Source organism: Chamaea fasciata, unplaced genomic scaffold (genome assembly GCF_029207755.1).
Source record: "Chamaea fasciata isolate MVZ Bird 193981 ecotype frontalis unplaced genomic scaffold, bChaFas1.0.hap1 SCAF_10, whole genome shotgun sequence".
NCBI lineage: Eukaryota > Metazoa > Chordata > Aves > Passeriformes > Sylviidae > Chamaea > Chamaea fasciata.
Genome location: NW_027094095.1, coordinates 29153248 through 29173589, shown reverse-complemented (window position 1 = coordinate 29173589; position 20342 = coordinate 29153248). Strand labels below are relative to the sequence as shown.

Here is a 20342-nt window from a genome sequence, read left to right as displayed (position 1 = left end):
ACAACTACTTATATAAAAGAGATACACAAATACTAATGGACACACCCAGACAGGAAAATTGTACCTGGTAAGGTTTTAATTGTTTAATTGTACTTAGGAAATCACTTATGACCTCTAAATAGGTCTTCTGTGCTCTTAAAATTTTTAAATTTGCTTTCTGGTCTTCTTCTGAAATAAGAATTACAGTTGTTTTTGTAGAAGAGATGAGGCTTGTAAGGAAAAACTCAGCTACAAAACTGTCTTAATCTACCTCTCTTTACCATAGAACATTCTATTTTATTTCCTCTAGGAAAAAAAAAAAAGTTGTATGCACACATCTTCATTAAAATTCAAGAGAAGCAATAGTATAAATTACAAGTTAGAATGTTTTTTTCCACTACACATCTATTTAGAGGAAAAAAAACCACTACAACTTTACAATTGCACAACTGTTTACCAGATTTTCATCTAGAGATATATTTAGTGCTGGTATTTGATAGATTATAATTACCTGTGCTGTATTTACTGCTTGTCTGCTTTGAAGTTTTAATTGCAAGCTATGATATTTGGGGAAACTTTAGAAGTGCAGAATGTAGAATACAACTTTTAGCCCTATCCTTGCACACTCAAAACATCCATTGATTTTTGGAAGAATTTAGCCATGTCAGGGATGCAGGAATAGCTCCTATATCCTCCATGCAGACTGAGTTAAACAATGCATTGGAGAAACAAATAACTGCAAAAAGAAATGTGCAAAGAAAAACCCCCAAACCGGTATGCCTTTATCCAACTCAATAAAAGGTGGAGACACTGAGGTGGGAAAATGACAGAAGACATGGTAGAAAGCCTTAATGGCTTAGGAACGGAGAATTCTAGAGAGAGAAAACAAGAAAAGTAAGCAAATACAAAGTCTAGTAAGGACATTGAGAGTTTTCATCCCAGTTCTTCATCGCCTGGCAGCTGGGACACACACAAGCCTTGGGTTAGACAAAGTGCTGCTGCTACAGCTCAGCTGCTTTTGTGACTGGAGCAGACAGCCACAAAAATTAATGCCGTGTTACTGACTGACAGATTTTACTCTTCGTGTTTCTTATGATAATGGAGCCCGGGCAGGTCTTAAAGGAATTGTGTCAGAGGAAATTATAAGATTATCATTAAATATAGTTCCTTCTTGGCCTGGACTGCAACAATTGGTCACTACGTATTTCCCTTGGCAATGAACATCAGCGCCTAAGAACTGTCACAGGAGGGCTCTGGTAATAAAAAAAGGGAGGAATAAGGAGTACCTCAACAAACACTGAACAATACTCAGCTGTGCTCACACACAGAGGATGTGGCTCGGGAAGGCAAAGATTTGTGTTTCTTTACCTTCCACAACAACAGGGCCTCTGTTTACATTCAAGGCACCAGGGCTTATGTGCAGCCTGGGCTGCCCTGTCATTACCACACATCCCAGCCTCACCCTCCCTCAGCAAATAACCTGTTTTTCACATCACATCGCTCAAGATGTATTTGCCAGCCAGAGGAGTAGGACAAGAGCTACACATTGAGTTAGCAGCTTGCCATTTTCTTGGGGAAAACATCACTTCTGCTCCTACCATGGCAGCAGATCTGACTGCTCCCTGCCCAGGGGTGTCACCAGCCCTTAGGCAGCAGGAATCACTTCCCATTTCAGGTCCCCAAAACCAGAACTGTAGAATCAATGAGGTTGGAAAAGACCTCTGAGATCATCGATTCCAACCTGTGACAGATCTCCACCTTGTCAACCAGCCCAGAGCACTGAGTGCCACATCCAGTGGTTCCTTGGACCCCTCCTTGGGCAGCCCATCCCAATGTTTAGTCACCTTTTCTGTGAGGAAATTGATCTTCACGTCCAGCCTAAACTTCCTCTGGTCCAACTTGAGGCCGTTTTGCCTTGTCCTGACGCTTGTTACTTGGGTCAAAGACTGACCTCCACCCGGCTCCAAACTACTTTCAGGGAGTTGCAAAAGTGAGAAGGTCCCGACTCAGGGACCGCTCTCAGCCGTGAGGCTGTTGCCCACAAAATAGGATTGCGTTACCTGGTGTGCAACAAGGCAATAATTACACACTTGAGATACTTTTTATTTCCGAGCTGCACTCCCGTTCTCAGAGTCCACAAATCAAGCAGAACCACCAGACTTTCCCCGCCATTATTTTTACGCAGGAATTCAGTTAGTAACTTTCCAATCACAGCCCTTCTATTATGATTGATTACTAATTTACATACAAGTTACAAAGCCACAGCTGACTTCTACATATGCTCAGGGAAAGCGTCTTCATCTGGGCAGGGTCTTTTTCACTTGTAGGTATGATTTTTATTATTATAATGATCATAGTTCAGCTATAGGGTACACGAACTTCGAGTACTCTGCAGGGTTAGCAATGTACACACAGATACACAGCAGCATCTTTATTTACTACATCCTTAAACCTTCTTGGTTCCCGGATGTCCTTGACTAGGGAAAGCTGGCTGCCGCCTGTTCCACTGATTGAGGCTTCAAAGCGTACAAAGATCTTACATCAAAGAACACCCTGATTTAAAACAATCCTGACATATTCCACGTTTTGCAACCAGAAGACACTGAAACAGTGCGGGCAAAGCCAGGGTCAAGGAACTCGGGAGAACGGGCTCCGCGCCTGGCGAGGGGCGCCCCTGCTCCCCGCGCTGCCACAAAATGGCGGGCGCCGCCTGAGGGGAACGGCGGCGGCGGGAACGGCGGCGGCCCCGCCTGAGGGAAGGGACGCGGGGCCCCGGCGGCCGCTGCAGCGGCGCGGCGCCCCTCCCGCCTCTCGCCCTCCGCCCCGGCTCCGTATCGACACCGGCTCCGCGGTCCGGCCCCTCCGCCGCCGCCTCCCGCGGTGGTGAGTAGGGGAGCCCGGCGGAGGAGGTCGTTCCCGGTCCCTGGGACGTGCAGCTGTGAGGAGGCCGGAGCTGTCCCCCGCCTCCCCGCCCGCCATTACCCGGGCGGGCGCCTCACAGTGAGCCGTCTCCCTCATCCCCCACTCCCGGCTCCTCACATCAGCCCACGTCACGATAATCGCGGTTACCCCCGAGGGTGGAGGGGCTGGGGGAGAAGCGGAGGCCGCGATCTGAGCCAGAGGATGAAAATGACGGCGGCGGGGCCCCTCGGGCGGGAGGGCCCGGGTCTTGTCCGTGCCAAGATATTTCCATGTCCGTCAGCCAGAGGCTCCCGGCTGGCGGAGACTTGGTTTCGTTCTGTTGCGTTTCTAGTCCAGGAGAAAGTACGAGCAGTGTGCTCACAGATCCTGGTTCTCCTCGTGTATAGGAATGGCACGGGTGGGCAGGAGCCCAGTGCGGAACGGTGATGACCCGCAGGGGACGCCTGCAAGTCACTCTGATCTGGTAGTAATAAAAGTGAAAGGAAAACAGTAAATCACACCTTGTTTTGTTCTCAGACGTGCAAGATACTGATCTCTTTCACAGTCGGAAGCAGATTGATGTCTTACAACTGTAACCGGATGCAGTTGTGACTGTGACCTTTTTTTTTGTGCAATGTAGATGTTGACAAACTAATACACAGTATCCATCCGTTCGGAGGAAATGGAATAACGATGAGGAGTTTCTTGTTTGGGTGAGCTTCTTAATAGCGGTCTGCTCTTTTTTTTTCTTTGTTTCAGGGTAACCAACCAAAGAAGTTATGAATATCATCTGTGGTCTAAAGCTGTCGGGCAGGAACTGTATTTTGTCTCGTTTGGCTTCTTTGTGCAAGCAGCGGAAGTGCAATAATCTCTCCAGGTCTCACACAGGATGGTGCCGAACTCAGGGTGGCAGAAATAGATGCCAGAGGTTGGATTTGAGTGGAAATGATAGAAACTGGTTTTTGACTGGAAACCCTGACTCCTACAGAAACACCGTTGATAAGGGACTGAGATGCCTTTTGGATGTCCCACATACAAGTGACAGGAATGCACACCACAGTTCGGGAAGGTTGTGCTCCCAGTCTTCTCAGCCATCGCTCCAGATCAGTTCTGTAGAGCAACCCCCAGGTCACTTTCCTGCTTGGAACATTCAGATCAACAGGTCTTTTCACACATCACCATCACTGCAGGCTGCACCAGTTCCTCTTTTCTGGATTATTGTGAAACCAGCCCAGAAATTATTTGCCATCATTCTTGGCAGGTAAAACACTCTGTTACTTTCCTCTTAGCCCAAGATCCATCATGCAAAGTGTGAGTGTGGGGAGGATGGCAGGCGTGTTTGTAGTGTTGTTTGACTGACAATTTGCTCAACAATGAGGTGGCATTTTTTCCGTTATCAGAGGTGTTAGTTTTATTTTTTTTCTCTTTTTCTTCTCATTTACATGTGGTAGAGGGAGATGAACCAAGACACTGAGGGGCATTCCTTTTCTGTGGGAGGGAAGAAATGCAGTGGAGTGGAAGCCAGTTAGAGTATAACCCCCCACAAGCTCCTACATGAGATGAGGCTGTGCTAGAAAATACAGTAACAAATTTCTTTTCAACTAAGTCCTGAATTAACACTGTTTGTATCTTACAGGAGCATAAGAAAATGGTGGAAGGCACTTCCTCCTAATAAAAGGGAGCTCTTTAAAGAAAGTGCAAGAAAAAACAAATGGAAGATCCTGCTGGGTGTCAGCAGTTTAGGAGTTATATTTGTCATGTTTTATTTCACCCACTTGGAGGAGACACCCATCACTGGGCGAGCTCGACTGTTGGTGTTTGGCAAAGAGCATTTCAGGGAACTGTCACAGATGGAATATGATATGGTAAGATTTTAGACAAGAAATTGAAAGTACTCAAAAACTGTTGCTTTTTTAAAGTGATGAGACAATCCTGTTAATGAGATGGGCAAACAAACCTCCTAGTGTCCTTGATGGGTTTTGAACTTCATGCTCAGAACCTGCAAAGTCCCTTCATCCACTATCTCCTCTTGTCCCCATCTTTTTATTAAAGGGAATTTTTTAGAATTCCCTTTCCAGGAGGAGCACATAATGGTTACAAGCACATAACATGCATGTAGCAAACATTCTTAACTGTTTCTTGTCCATTGGACTTGTCCTTGTAATTTTGATTTCTGTGATTTCCTGTTGTAAGGTGAAACTTGGTAAACCATATCCAAATGTATCCATATTCCCATCTGTCAGAGACACGAGGGAAGAACAGAACAAAGATATTTGTTACACGTTTTGTATACATTTTTCTACCTTAAAAATTAGGACCAATGATTTTTTTTTTTTTCCCAGTGGATGGAGCAATTCAAAAGTCAAATGTTGCCTGAGACAGATGCACGCTACCAGGTTGTGGAGAGAGTTGTTGGGCACTTGTCTGAAAGCAACAAGGACATCCCCCAAGTGGCAGCTCTCAAGTGGGTTATCCATGTGGTGGATGAACCAGGTGTAAATGCTTTTGTGCTTCCAGTAAGTTTTACACCACACAGAGAAGTAATAATATTGAAACAGCACTTGATATGTCTCCCACTTAATTTTTATTCTCTTTGTTTACAGAATGGTCAAGTGTTTGTTTTTACTGGGTTACTGGATGCAGTTTCTGATATTCATCAGCTGTCGTTTATTTTAGGACATGAAATAGCTCACGCTGTGCTGGAACATGCAGTAAGTCTTTAAAGAAAGCTGTCTAATATTCTTAAATTATTAATTTTAATTACTCTAGTTATGATTTTCCCTATCATTAGCAACCAAGTTTTCAGTGTGACTCTATCTAATTAATGCAGAATTTACTTTGAAATGAGTAGATCCTTATTATTCATGTAGCACTTAATAACTGTCAACAGACCTGTGGTGGTCCCTGCTGACGCAAAGGCTGCCAGGGCTTTATTCCCAGCTATCCAGGTGGATTCTGACTCACTTTGAAGAGTCATTTGGAGCTTGGTCTGCAGATCCCTCTCTTACAGCACAGACATAAAGAACTGGAGTTACTCAGCAACTCTGTTACTCCAATAATTGTACATACCTGCGGAAGTGGATACACTTTTTAAAAGTATCTTTAAATATTTGACACTGTTATTATTGTAGCACACAGTTTTAGAATGTCAAATTCTAGACTACCCAGAGCTTGGTTCTTGTGTGATTCTGTGTGAGCAGCAGTTCACATCATGGTTTCTTGGGCTTGGTGCAGCCAACCAACCCTTTAAACTTCTAAAAAATACTGATAATAGAAGAAGAACTGATCTTTTTTGTATGGAATCTGTGTCACCCAGCTGGCACAAGAGAGAAGTATTGTCTGATCCTGCTTGTAAATGCTCTGATCAATTTGTTGCAATGTCAAGTAGAGCTCTGGAAAACAGAATAATCTCTTGGATTCTGAATTTAATGGCAAGCAGCAAAAATAAAAGATAAATGCATTATGTGTCCTGTCCCCTTATCCCATTAGTGATCCTGTCTCAGTGATGTCTTATCTCTCCTCAAATTAATGTAAAGAACAATCTTTGAGGTCTTTTTATAGATTTTTCACTCACGCTGAGGTGTTTCATGGCCTTTTTACTGAAGAACTTTTTCTGCTTGTTGCCTCCGTCCTACCTCAAGCTTTGGATCTCTCAGAGAGGCTGATAGGCAGAATGTATTTGTTCCAGTTCTATTTATGCAGCTCATGTGAATTCTGGCCTGAAAGTACCTTGTATCCAAATTATTTTTTTTCCTTTTTTTCTTTTTTTTGGTCCAAGCAGGGAATGTTTTTCTTGTCCTGCTCCTGTGGTTCCGCAGGGGGAAAAAAATCAGTGATTTTTAAAGTGTTTCCAAATTCTGTTATGTTCTAGAGAAATGTCAGACAGTGAGGAGTGAAAATGGGACAATTTCTGTTCGCAGGCAGAGAAAGCCAGCCTGGTTCACTTCTTGGATTTCCTCTCCCTCATCTTTCTCACCATGATTTGGGCCATCTGTCCTCGTGATAGTTTGGCAGTTGTTGGCCAGTGGATTCAGAGCAAGTTGCAGGAGGTAAGACTGACTTTTTCTATTGTCCTGCCTGATTTCCTTGGAAAGATATTTTTATTCTTTTGCTACATTAAACAGTAAATTTGTGGGGAAAAAACAAGGGGAGAAATATAAGCAAAAATTAATATTAGAGTCTGTTATGGAATGAGATATGATTTTATAAATCTGATTCTGCTTTAGCCGATGTTGATTTTCATTTGTCATGTTGAAGAATTTTAAGTTTCCCTAAATGACTGGATTTAGTTGCACAGGCTGCAGGAACCTGCTTGCCAATTAAGACAGATGATTGTCTTTTAGGAAGGTAACTTGCCCTTTAAAGTTATATATGCTAAAATGCCATGTTTTTATTTTAAGTAGTTAAATTCTTCCTAAACCAAATAAAATATATGGAATTCTTTAAATATATTGTTAGTGATAAGAATGGTTTCCAAGATTAAAAAATTGAGAATCTGAACACCCTTTATATAAACCATGCCATAGTAGAAGTTACTAAAATAATCTTTTCAGCCAGAAAATATTTCAGCAAAGTAAAATTCAGAGCCTTCCTGGTGCCAGTTTTCTTCAGCAGTTTAATTTACTCTCTGGACAGTTACTGATCCATTTATTTTTTAAAATGTGTGGTTTTTAAATAGAAATGTGCTTAGATCATAAAACGGGAATCTGAATTAAAGTGAAAGATCTCTTTGACTTGATGCTTTTCCTGAGACTTCCCCCAGTTCCTCAAAAACATGAAATTAAACATAACCAATCTGTTTTGGTATTTCTTATGCTAATGGGTGGATGTGTGGATTCTGAACATAAATTATCTCTAAAGAGCTTGGATATTTGCACAAGGAGCTAAGAAACCAATACATTGATGAATGCTAGCCAGCATTTTGAAGAGCTGAATTTGGCAAAAACAAAGTGTGAATGAATCCTGAGACTGCTCATAATTCAGACAGCAAGATTCAACTCCCTGTCAGCATCTCTTCTCCTCTCCACAGAGTCTGGGTATTTCAGCATCATGGATTGGGGTTTAGATTGAAAAGAGAATTTGGGTTAAAGCTCTAAGTCCTGTGCAAAGGAAACATCACCTATGGGATACTGTCCTGGTTTAAAAGGCTGATCAAACTTCAGTAATGTGAAGTGATAAATACTTGCCAAGCTTTCATCCCATAGACAAAAGAAGCTGAAAAGAAAATTTCGGATTTTTTTAGTCACCCAGGAGTGAAGTGTCTGTATTCCTCACTCATTATTTGCCTGGTGTGTTCACGTGTAAGTGAATCATCCTGCACAGTTTCTCAGGATGCTTCTCTTCCTCTTCTTCTTTAACTGTATTTTGCTTTTTAAAGCTTTAGCACCATTCAGTGAAAGGGTTGTTTAAGCCATGCTCTGGTACTTGCTTCTGTTTCAATATTTGTTTTTCTCTTATGTCCTTAGAGGCTTGACTTCTTGACCTGCTGACTATTGTGCATTTTTTATTATTGACTCAAAGTGCTTCCCAGTGATTCCTTGTAGGCCTTTGGGCATGTGAGCTCCAGTTCTGCCTTTGCCCCAAAGCTGATGGGTTTTCTTTCCTTAATAGATTGTTAACTTTCCTTATGACATTTCTTTGGGGTTGTTCCTTAAACGTGTATTTGTGGACTGAAGCATATTGGCTTTGTCAGAGAGCAGCAGTTATTTTCTATGGGAGCTAAAGCCTAGGAATTATTCTTGGAGTAACACCAAGCATGACTCTGAGTTTCTCTCCTGCCCCCCACACATGTACAGATGTATGCACAGATGCAGTGCTTCATGCTCCTTTCTTGTCCACCTCACACCATAAGTTTTGTATTTCATGTGAAAACTGGTGATTTTGGCTAGTCAACCTCCCTGGAACTTCCTCTTCCTCAACATACACAGGCAGCTCTGATAATTCATTTGAAGAATCAAATTGGTTTTCTTCTTTGTGTCCAATTTCTGACAAGGATTTTATATCAGGGTTTGAAGCTCTAATTTTTCATTCCAGCACATTCACAAAAGATTTTAAAAACAATTTCATTTTTCAGTAGCTGGTGAATACCACTGTATGTTAGATACCTCAGGACTCTTTTGTAGGTTACCAATTTCATTTCCCTGTCTAAAAAATGTTTAACAATTAAACAAATAGTTTACCTGGCTGACTAGGAAATGATGTTTCAGGAATATATGAAAGACTAGCCAGAGGTTTCTTTGCTGTTTAGTGAATATATGTGCACCAACATACCTGGAGCACTTTTCAAGGCAATAAAAACATGTATTCCACTTCAAGCAATTACTTTATCATCAGAGGATTTAAAAATATGTATATATAATTGCAAGATTTAAGGTCTGTATGGAAGCTAAGAATTTAGAAAGTGACCTCATTTCTGCTTACTTCTAAACCAGCATGTTTGGCTTTTAAAGCCAGCTTTGGTTGGCTTCTATTTCTGACTTAGGAAAGAAAAACTATCAGTACTTTGGCAAGCACAAAAAGTTACAGTTACCTTTATGTACTCAAGGGGCTGGACTACTTCTTTGGTGCTAATTTCAAACTGGTTTGTGGTTTGTTGTTTGATTTTTGGTGTTTTTTCCCCTTAAACTTCTAAGGAGAACAAATTTCTATAGCTAAATAAAGAGCTGATAAAACCTTTTTGAGCTAATAAACCTTTCTCTCTTCTCTAACCTTGCACATTTGTCATTCTTCAGTTCACATTTCCTAATGAATGACTAAAGCAGGATGTAGTGACAGGTTCCTTATCTCTGCAGGAGCAGGTTGTTCAAACAAGTCCTGATTTGCATTTACTAGAACATGACAAACTAGGCTAAGGCTGCCCAAATCTACATGAATTACATTTGAGAAAGCTACCCCTGTCTCTTAGTGTATTTTCATGCTCTAGAAAAATGGGAGAGGAGTTTGGTCAGCTTTATGTCTTCTAGTTTGATTTTTCAAAGGCAATTTGCTTGTGTTAGGGACAGTCATGGCAAAGGAGTGATTTCTGTATGCAAATATTTATGTCTGCATCCCTTATTGTGGGCAGTTTGCCATATGAAATAGATGATACCAGGCTTAAAGGCTTCATAAAAGTTTAGGGAACCACTGGAATTTTTTTACATGCAGTTGCTGCAAGGAAAGAAATCTTGATGTCAATAAAAGAGTGAAGTGAAAAAATTCTGCTGAAAAGCTGGTATTTAGATTTCAGCTGCTGCAAAATGAGATTGGCTGCTGAGAGTGCCCATGAAAATATATCTAATTTCAATTAATTTCAACTGAATACAGGATCAGTGAGTTACATATAATGGAATTAGAGATTACATGAAGAAAATTAATACTGATCACACGCAATGTGAGCATGATAGATAAACCCCACTTCTTCTGAGAAGGTTAAAAGGCAGCTATGAGGCTCTGTCTTTGTACACACCCCAAACCAAAGAACAGAGCTTTGATGTGTTTCTTTGCAGTTCATGTTTGACAGACCCTACAGCAGAACCCTGGAGGCTGAAGCTGATAAAGTGGGACTTCAGTTTGCAGCAAAGGTAACTACAACTGATTGGTTTTATTAGCAATAACAGTAAAATTAGCAAAAAAAAAAACAAAACCTGGACATTTTCAGTTTCTGTTACAATCAGAGGGAGTTTCATTCTTCATATGGAGGTAAACTGTAAGTTGTTGAAGAAATGCAGTTTTATGAAGTGGTAAATAAAATAGCTTTTAGGGCAAGACAAAGTCATTCTGGCTAATTGTATGTGATAACACTGAAGTGTGTAAAGTTGTGCATTACCTGCTCAGTCTCCTTTCTGTGTAGTTTGTTGCTATTGGAAGAAAACCCCGTGTGTTTGTAACTAGGAGAACTCTAAATGGGGATCTTCCATAAGTAGAATTTATTTCTGTGTAAAGATTTAAGGATTTAAGCTAAATACAGCCATAACAACAATACAGCTTTGCTGAAGAAAGACAAAAATTTGGTCAGAAGCTGTTCAACTTTTTTTCTTAGTTAATTTTTTCAGTTACTTTTTTTCCCCTGTGGAATTTAATTCTACACTAAAGGAACTGAACCAACTCGTTGATTCCTGGCTAAGTGCAATAGACTTGTGTGAGATACCAGTGAGAGCAGCACCATCTAGTGTTAATATTTCATAAGCAAAATTGCCTTTTAATAATTATTAATGTTTCTTTAAGGAAAGGTTTTTAAAATTAACTTTGATTCTGGGATTAAAGCTGCATTTGTAACTTGAAGTGTCTAAGGGAAAAATATAATCCATTAAAAAAATGTAATTGCTGTGTTTGTGCTCACTGCTTTCTAATGCTGAAAAAGTAGGGTCATACCAGAAAGAAATAAGTGAAGTGACATATGAGCATTTCTCTGCTTGTGCAGATAACCTTTTTATAATAATAATTCAAATAAATAAATTCAAAGGATAAAGCACCACATCTATCATGGGATGGGGAATGGGAGCAAGTAATTTTCTTATCTTCTGGCTACTTGTCCTCTATTTTCTCTTAGCAAATAAAAGTCAGTGTAAGAAATCTTATTTATTTTTCTTCTCAACCTAAATGCAAAAATAGAGAAGTCTGTGGTGATACACAAAAGCAATTCTAAAAGTTACTGTTCTATGACTTTCTATGGTTAAATATATACTTCTTGAAGAGAGTCAGGAATTCTACAGAATTACTGTTTTATTGTGGCATGGATTCCACAGACCCCCCATGAAAGGCTGTGTAATCAATTACAGAAAAGCATTTCCAGGTAATTTTTAGGTATATTTAAGTATCAATTATTAGCACCTTGTATTTTTGACTCTCAACTTCTTCCTGTAAATTTGCCTAAATCTGTGGAGATGATTAATTTGTTCTAGTAAATATAACTTAGAATTTGCAGCTGAGCTTTTTTGTAAAGACCAAGTATTTGCCAAAAATTTTTAACCTTTTCTTCCTCCTGAATTTTCTTAATTCAGGTTTAAGGTTTTTAAGGCACAAATATTAAAAGGAATAGATCCAGTGTCTGCATGAGTTTTTTATTGCTTTTAGATATTCTGGAACAGCTTTTTCCTGTCAGATATAAGGACCATCTAAACAAGTTTTGAAACTTAAAATTGAAGATGTCTTTTGTAATTCAGAACCAATTAGAGTGTGCATTTATTCCTTTACACATACAGTGCTGTTTCCATTTCCCTTCTGTTGCCAGGCCTGTGTGGATGTCAGAGCCAGCAGCGTCTTTTGGCAGCAGATGGAACTGGCAGAAACCATCCAGGGGCAGCCCAAGCTGCCGGAGTGGCTCTCCACACACCCTTCCCATGAGAACAGAGCTGAGCACTTGGACCGCCTCATCCCAGAGGTGAGCAGCCTCTTCTCCTCTCAGGAAACTCGCCAGGAGTAGTCTGATATTAATTAATTAATTAGCTGGTATTGATTCACAATTTACTCTGATAGCACCACGCTTATCTTTCTCTTTCTCCTTACAGAAATTCTCCATTGCAAAGCTTTCAACCTTAAAGGTTTTATTAAATGAGAGAAAAGTAAGATAGCACAGATAAAATTTAATTATATTCCAAGTGGTTTGGTTTTTTTTTTTTCCTGATTTCGGATCAAAGTGTAATATTTTTGCTTTTGAAGGCCTTTTGGTATAGATGTGCAGTGCCACAGGTCTCATCCACTCTTTCTATTTTTTTTGCCATTTTGGAAAGGCAGTTTTAAAGTTGGATCCCTACATTGTCTTGTCTTCTCTTGCTTTTGTAGCAAATAAAAAAATAAAATAGTGTTAAAGCACTCCACTGCAACCCTGTTTTTCCGCAAGCTAAACTGTGTTTGGAAATACCCTTTTTTATAACCAACTAGTAATTTCTTCTCTTTTTTTTAAACTTTCTGTCACTTTAAGTCTTTCTCAGTTCTGAACTGTAAAGACACTTGAAGATTTATTGGCAGAGGGAGCACTGAAATGTTGAGGTGTTTGCTGACTTCAAAGGAGAACAAAAAGAGTTTCATGAATCCTTTGATGAGAATGAATACAGTAAATATTCTAAATGATGGCAGAAATCAAAGTCAGCATTAGGGGTAGGAGGCTGGAGAGTGGCTAGACTGGATATTTCAAATTAATACACACAAAGTCTGTACTTTGCAAAAGCAGGCTGGGAGAATGTTTTTGATGGATTTTCTAACACATTGGAGCAGCTGAATAAAAAATTATTTTTGTTGTGGAGCCTCAGTTTTAGCTGGATTGAACATAAATGGTTCAGGGTCGTTTATTTTCATGTAGTTGTTGACTGGCTTATAAAGAGGTAATGAAATAAATTATTTCTTATGTTCTACCCCAGGCTTGAGCAAATAAGTTAAATAACTGAGCAAGTGTGTAGAGATGTTGTTTCTGTCTCATCTCTCGTAGTTTAGCAGGTGGAGCAACCCTCATCTTTATACAGCTACTCTCACTTCCAAGAGCAGTGGAGGATGGGAAGATCTTCCAAAAGATAATTGAGAGGAGATGTTTTTGTTTGCTTTTTACCTTAAACATGCTTTGGAGTAGGATGAGGAATCAGGGCCTGAAGGCTTCCTGTTTTTAGCAGGTTCACAAGATAAGTGAGGTTGGCACTACAAAACTGGAATAAAGATGAAAGAAAATGTGACGAGGAGGCTTCTTGTGAGAAGCATTGACTCTCCTTCTTGTGGGAGCTGCTGCCTTCAGGCTGGATTCCAGGCATGGAAAGGGAATCCCAGGCTTTTATTGTTGCTCAATATCAGCCCCTTTTTGTTCCATTGTTCATGCACTTTGAGCTTTTTCAAACAGGATGTTTACCAGATACTAATTGCCATTAGATATTCAGAGCCCAGGAGAGAAGCCAGATTATCAAAAAAATCCTTTTTATCTCCAGTATCTCTCTGTGAAGAAACTGGTACTTCTTAAGACTCAGTGCCAGATCCATCATGAGCATTATTGGGTTTCATGGACTGCTGGTTTTGGAGCTGAAATGATTTTCAGGACAATACATCTCTTATTAGAGCAGCTACTATAGCTGGGACAAATAGGGACAAACTTTTGGACTTCTCTAATATTTCTCTACAGACTTTTAAGCAGGATGCAATCATATAAAATGAGAATTTTTCTTCAAGTAATGAAATGTCACTTCTCAATGAGGTGACTGAACAGTCTCAGGAAGTGTAAATTAAAGGGGGACTATCACAGGGATCCTTTTCAAGCAATGAAAAGACTGAGAGCCAATCAAAGGAATGTTAAAGATCTTGCCTCTGGTTTTCTGAGCAAGCTGGAAGCCGCAGCCACATTGAGGAATCAGTGAACAAGAGAGCTATAAGCTCTCTGTAAGAGTTACAAAGTGGTGCTGTCCTGGAAATGAAATAAAGCACATGAGAAAGATTTGCTGTGTTTTTAAAGTATTTCCCATCAGACAGGGAAGTGTTTGATTGTAAACCAGGAGAACAGAGTATACTCTTAAACAGGAAACTGAAATCTCTAAGAATTCCTACATGGAGGATGGAGAGATTAATTTTATTTTCAGGAAAAGAAATCTTAAAGTAATTTTGTGGTAGGGGGGGAGGATGATCATTGTTCTGGAGAGTCTGTGGGAATGCAATGCCAGGAGCTACAGAATCTTCTAGTTTATCTCAATGTTTTATTTTCATGTTCTCTGACTTGCTACAATGTCTGTTTCCAATGCAGCACTACATCAGTGGAAGCCTGAGCTAAACTGAATAAAGCAGGAGGTTATCTACTGAGCCTTGCCTGTGATACAAAAATCCATCTTGATGTGACATTTGCTTTTTTAGCATCATGTTGTTGGCTCAGATTCCATTTTTGATTCACTGTAACTCCTGTTTCCACTTTCTTGTGAAAATGCCATGGTGAGACCATTTAGAGACTAATAAGGAGTTGGGTTTTATCAATTGCACTTCTTGTCTTGTTCACAAGGTCAGTTAACTTCTCAAAAAAAGTTAATTCATTTACTTTGGCAACACCTGGTTTTGTCAAATCCTCATTGGCTGCTTATTATTTTTATTAACTTTGTGTGGTTAATACCTTTTCCTCTGCTGCCTTCTGATATGGGAGAAACATTTATTTTCCTTCCTTTTCAAAGTGGGTTGGTATATTTGCCCTTTGCTTATGATGTGAACATCACTTCAGATTATTCTAGTACTAGAATATGTTAATTAAGCCCTATCAATGTGGAAATAAGAATAAAACCCACTGACCTGCATTTCTATCCTTTCCATAAAGTTATTAATTATTTTGTCACAGTTTTTATTTCCTAAGCCAACATCATTGGAAGATTGGAAGTATTAACATTATATATAAGCTGCTTTTCTTCTCTATTCAGTAAACTATCAATTCCTTTAATCATCTTTTTACTGCTACTTCATTAAGACTGGAAGGGCTTGAGAGCAGCAGGTAGTCTGGTGTCTGTGACAGTGTGAAGGATTAATATTGGGAGCTAAAAATTACTGATTACTCTATTTGTCTCTGCTGGTAGCTTTACATGAAGGTGATAAGATGGGGGAGACCTCCCTAATTCTTCTGCCTTCCCTGCTCCCGAACATTGCAGGAGGTGACTGTGAGAGTACAGAAAAGAAAATCAGCTTCACCTTTGTTACTTACAACCAAAGGATGGATGTTTTATTTGGGATCTCCTGAACCAACAAGCAGCCAGGTGACTGCTCTCACTGCAATGTGTAGTTACAGTATCTTGAGCAGGAGGTGGCAAGTTTACATGGCTTTTCTTTCCTTATCTGGAGTTTTTCAGTGTCATGTGAGGTGATGGTGTTCAATAGCTGCCTTCTACCCCCTTGCAGGAACTCAGACATCCACAGGGTAAAAATGTTCACCTGAAGTGCTGGTTTTATCTTTGGTTTTTATCTTTGCTGTTGGGACTTCAGGTGAGTGAAACCATGGAAATAGGTCAGGCACTGTACAGCCAGAGATGCAAAATTGCTAAATTAGTTTAAAAGAGGATTATGTTGCTTTTTCCAGGATACAGCCTAAATCTTTATATTCCCTTTTGCCTTGAATAACATTGCTTCACATTAATGCAGTCTTGCAGCAGTTTACATTCTAGAAGAGAACAAGAGAAAACTCTTGGTTTGTCATGAACATCAGTTTAGAAATTAATTGGTCACTGAAACTGAAGAGTGTTGAGCAGTACAGTTACATGTGGTGACTACATGGACAAACATGCTGTAGAAAAACAAGCTGTGAAAGATTTTGTCATATCTTTTAAAAACTAAGACAGGAACAATATTTGCATGCCTAATCCAGACTTGTGTATCCACTAATTTGAATTTTACATTTCAGCAAGAAACAACTGGAGAAACTCTTGCTACAATTTTGGAATGTGTCTTTTTCCAAAACCATTTGTTAATTTTAAATTCTGTTTGTTTCTAGCCATTTACAGCAAACTCCATCAGCTCACTGTAGTAAAGTTAGAGGAGAAATATGTTTTGGAGCCTCCTTACAAAAAAAAAAATAAAAAAAAAGAGTTAAGAAGCTCTGCTCTTCTATTTTAAAGTCTGCTGTAGTAAGATGTTTCCAATGCCTCCCATGGAAGAATATCAAAGTGCTTCAAAGTGATGGGCAAATATTTATGCAGAGCTGTACTGGAATATTTGATTTGATGTTTCAGACAAAGCTAGTGGATATAAAGCAGATTCAAAATTTCTGCTCTGTCTATAATGCAATGCTAGGACTGCTATTATAAAAAACTGTGTTATTTTCTTCCTCCTCATGAATCCATCTAGAACAAATTAATTAATGTGTGTTTTCTGCTGGCAGTTCCAAGTTCTGGCCAGGAGGCACCTGGCTACAACTCAGGACAGGTCTGGCCATTGCATTTCAAGAATCCATGGTTAGGGAGTAAAGTGGAATAAAATGTACATTTGAACTGGTTTTTCTATGAAAGGATTAAAACCAGAGCTGGATGTAAATCTGCCCATGGTTTATGCTGTTAATTGAGGCCAAGACAGATAATATTGAACAAATGTGACCATCCCACAGTGACACTGATTAATGGTAACCATCAGAGTTGTTTTGGTCCTGGTCTTTCATTTTGCAGATCTCAAAAAAGTAGTTTCCAGTGGAGATGTAGAACCCTGTAGAGTTCTACATGTAATATTTTGCTATATGATACACAGGATCTACTTTCCTTATTTAGTTTAAATGAGTTATAGGAGGATCCATGGACACCAGTAGTTCCGTGTACAGCTGCTTACAAAGCATCAGTTTATTGTGTGCCAAACACACAAGGAGCTGCCAGTTTGTGTGGTCTAAGGATGTTCAGCTTTGTGACAATGAACACAACTTAAGCATCCTTTGAAACAGCTGACTTTGAACAGGTTGGTATCAATTTCTCCACAGTGCCTTTGAGATTTCAGGTTCATCCACTGCCTTACCTTTCTCAGATTGCCAGCCAGGCAGGATGATCTGGGGAGAATGTGCTTGTGCTAATGAACTTTGGTTCTCTGGGAGATTCTCTGCCTCCTTTGTGCCTCTACTTTCTTACTTGTAAAATGGAAGCAATGGCACATTCTCAGTGAGCAGGACTAACTTAAAGTTTGGTCTCTTTCTGCTGATCTTTTTATCCAGAGAAATTGTTATTCTAGAGATACTATTTTCCTGTGACATTATTCTCGTAATACTTTGAAACTTGGAAAATTCCAAATGCTTCTTGGAGTTGAGCTCACTTGTGTAACAGGATTTTAACTATACTGATGAACCATCTGGATCTCTGTGCCAAACAGTTAAAAGTCCATTATGTTATTGGAGATTTTCCCTCCTTTTTTGAGTCAGACATCTATATATAGTTACTTCAATAATAGAACATATCAGAGGAAGTAAATTATTCAGAGCCCTTTCTTTTTTTCTTGATGTAGTCATTTTCATTTACATTTGAATGTAAATATAAATATAAAAATATGAAGCTGAGTGCAGTAGTAGTCTGTGGGCTAGATACACCCCCACATAACTAAGTGGATTTCCTGCTGGGATTTTTCTTCTTTCTGAGACATTTTAGAATGTGGATTGATTCAACATTTTTCTTCAAAGTAGCCTGAAAGGGCTACAAAAAGTTTAGTTTATATGTGAATGTAAATGAAAAGGTACTGATGTGGACAAGTATCACAAAACATTAGAGAACTTCCTGTCTAGTTATGTTGTACCTTTCGGAGTATCCATCCTTGGAGATCACAGTGTGAGAAAATAATTTCACTCTCCATTTTTCCCATTGTTTTACCATATTGCTACATTTTGTCACAGGAATTCTTGTTTTCTGTTGAGAAGTTGTTCAGTAACAATTCAGGCTCATCATTACACTAACCAATGTGGAAATGCAAACCTGACTGGAAAGCCAAAGTCACTGACTGAAACCTTTCCTGTTTTTCCTATTTGAATGAGCTTGATTTGTTTTCCTATGTGTTCACAGGCTCTTAAAATAAGAGAGAGCTGCAACTGCCCATCTCTTTCTGGACCAGATCCTCGCCTTATTTTCAGACTTAACATGCAACATCTCCTGGAATCATCTAAAGGTCGAGAAGCCCCAAATTCTACACAGCAAGATCCCTCAAAACCAAAACTGGACTTTCCTCACACTCAAAAAGTGGAAGATATGCCAGTGACTTTTGCAGTTAAACCCACAAGTTGATGACATTAATTTTCACGTTTTATGAAACTGGTGGTCCCTGAAGGTCTATCTTATAACACAAAATCGTCTTTGAACCATGAAGAAGATGTAGCCACTCAGATTCTCCATTTCTTTTATGTGATCTCTCACTCAATGCAATAAGGAACCATGCCCACAGAAGAAGAGCAGCGTGTTGAAGCAGAAAGTTTCTTATTCATTAAGAGTTACTAAAATAAATCACTTCTCAGGGGAAAGATAATCTCATACAATCCAGTCACACAGTGTAATTTTCAGCTTTATCAGGCTCACCTTGATCAGAGGACAGATGAGCCAAAAGCGTCCCTAAAGCAGAGGGAAAAGTACAATTTTCATCACTTAGGTTGTCTGGTTTATCTTGCCATAATTTGGGTTAGATCAACTCAGCTTCATTTGAGAAATAATGAGAAGAGCTTACTGCCTGCTCCACATACAGGGTGTTTAAAAATATTAAGCTGAGAAGCGATAATAGCTATGGGCTAGATACACCCTCACTTAATTAGGTGGATTTACTGCTGGGATTTTGCTTCTTTCTGAGGCATTTTAGAATGTGGATTGATTCAACATTTTTCTTCAAAGTAGCCTGAAAGGGTTGCACCAAGTTCAGTTTAAAAAAAGGAGTGAAATAATTTTCAGGGGATTCTTCGTTCTGAAAGAGGCACTGAAAGGATCATGGTAGCACCAGATGCTTTACAAAGATGCCTCTTGTCTTTTTTAAATGATCAGAGTGCCTCATCAGAGGGCAGTTTTGCTGCCACAACATTTGATTTGGATATATCCATTTGGATAGAAATGATTGCTGATGTGGAGTATGTTACATAGGAGACAAATACAAGGTTTCTTAACTGCACAGCTTTTGCAGATGACTTTATCATGAAGATGATTTCTCTTCAGTAAACTGGCATATAATGCTGAGCATCCCTCCCTCCCTTCCTTCATTCCCTCTCTTTGAAGCCACACTTTTTATGCCCTGGGGACAAAAATGGACAATGTAGGTAAAGCGCTGCCTTTCAGCATGGGTGACCCACTGCACCCAGCATGTTAATCTCTGTTTGCACATGTTTGAATTGTCCTGACTTAGCAGTTGATGGAAATACTGAAATGTTGATCTTTAAGGAAGATGTAGAAAGGTGGCAGTGAATGAAAATAAAAAAGGGAAATCCTGTTCCTTCATCTGTTAAGATGTGTTTGCTATTATGCTTTTTGTTACTCGTTTGATCAAAACAAAAATCTCTTTCATAAATGGTACTGTCTTACTTGAAGGAAACATTCAAAATATTTTACAGTGTGTCCTAATTTGAAACATTCTTTTTCTATGTGGAGAAGGGTAGACTTAATCATTTTTCTTCACTTAAATCTGAATGCAAGCTTTTAAGAAGGAAAAAAGTTACCTATTCAGTGCTGTCAATGACTTTAGTTGGAAAAACAGATTGTGAAACAAGTAATGCTTTCACTGACTTCAGTCGATGAGGCTGGGTCCTTTGAGAAACACCGGCAAGTCCCTTTTCTCTGTTCAGAGGTAAGCTGATGTCTGTGTAATGCTGATGATTCTAGGTCTGATTATATGGGTCTAGATTGGCTGCATATTGCTTACAAGCTGTTTTTAAATCTCTGCTCAATCCTGCTGGCAGGAGGCAGAAGGTCCAGCCTGACCATTATTCATCCATCCATTTTTATTCTTCCTGACAGGAGTTTTTGTAACAGACACTCAGTGATGTGTTGCAGCATTTGGACATTGTCACCTGAAGGTAAACAGAAAAATACACCATTTAGATTTCCCTGTGGACCTCA

The 20342-nt window shown here is 39.5% G+C and overlaps 1 protein-coding gene across 2 annotated transcripts; it reads left to right on the top strand.

The window, feature by feature from the left end:
* Nucleotides 1-2606: 2606 nt before the first annotated feature.
* Nucleotides 2607-19732, top strand: OMA1 (OMA1 zinc metallopeptidase). Of its 2 annotated transcripts, XM_066192906.1 has the most exons (9): nt 2607-2862; nt 3640-4141; nt 4517-4745; nt 5223-5396; nt 5484-5591; nt 6801-6929; nt 10365-10439; nt 12089-12238; nt 18318-19732. In XM_066192906.1, the coding sequence occupies exons 2-9, from the start codon at nt 3660-3662 to the stop codon at nt 18534-18536; spliced, it is 1566 nt and encodes a 521-aa protein (XP_066049003.1). In that variant the 5' UTR covers nt 2607-2862; nt 3640-3659; the 3' UTR covers nt 18537-19732. The 2 variants fall into 2 exon arrangements, with proteins under 2 accessions (XP_066049003.1, XP_066049004.1); XM_066192907.1 differs by lacking the exon at nt 2607-2862 and having other exon boundaries at nt 3138-4141.
* Nucleotides 19733-20342: the final 610 nt, after the last annotated feature.

Excerpts from the sequence above, each read along its gene's own strand:
- OMA1 (XM_066192906.1), top strand. The coding sequence starts at position 3,660 with ATGAATATCATCTGTGGTCTAAAGCTGTCGGGCAGGAACTGTATTTTG. Across the intron at positions 4,142-4,516 it reads TTTGCCATCATTCTTGGCAG|GAGCATAAGAAAATGGTGGA; the intron begins GTAAAACACTCT and ends TGTATCTTACAG. Across the intron at positions 4,746-5,222 it reads CACAGATGGAATATGATATG|TGGATGGAGCAATTCAAAAG; the intron begins GTAAGATTTTAG and ends TTTTTTTCCCAG.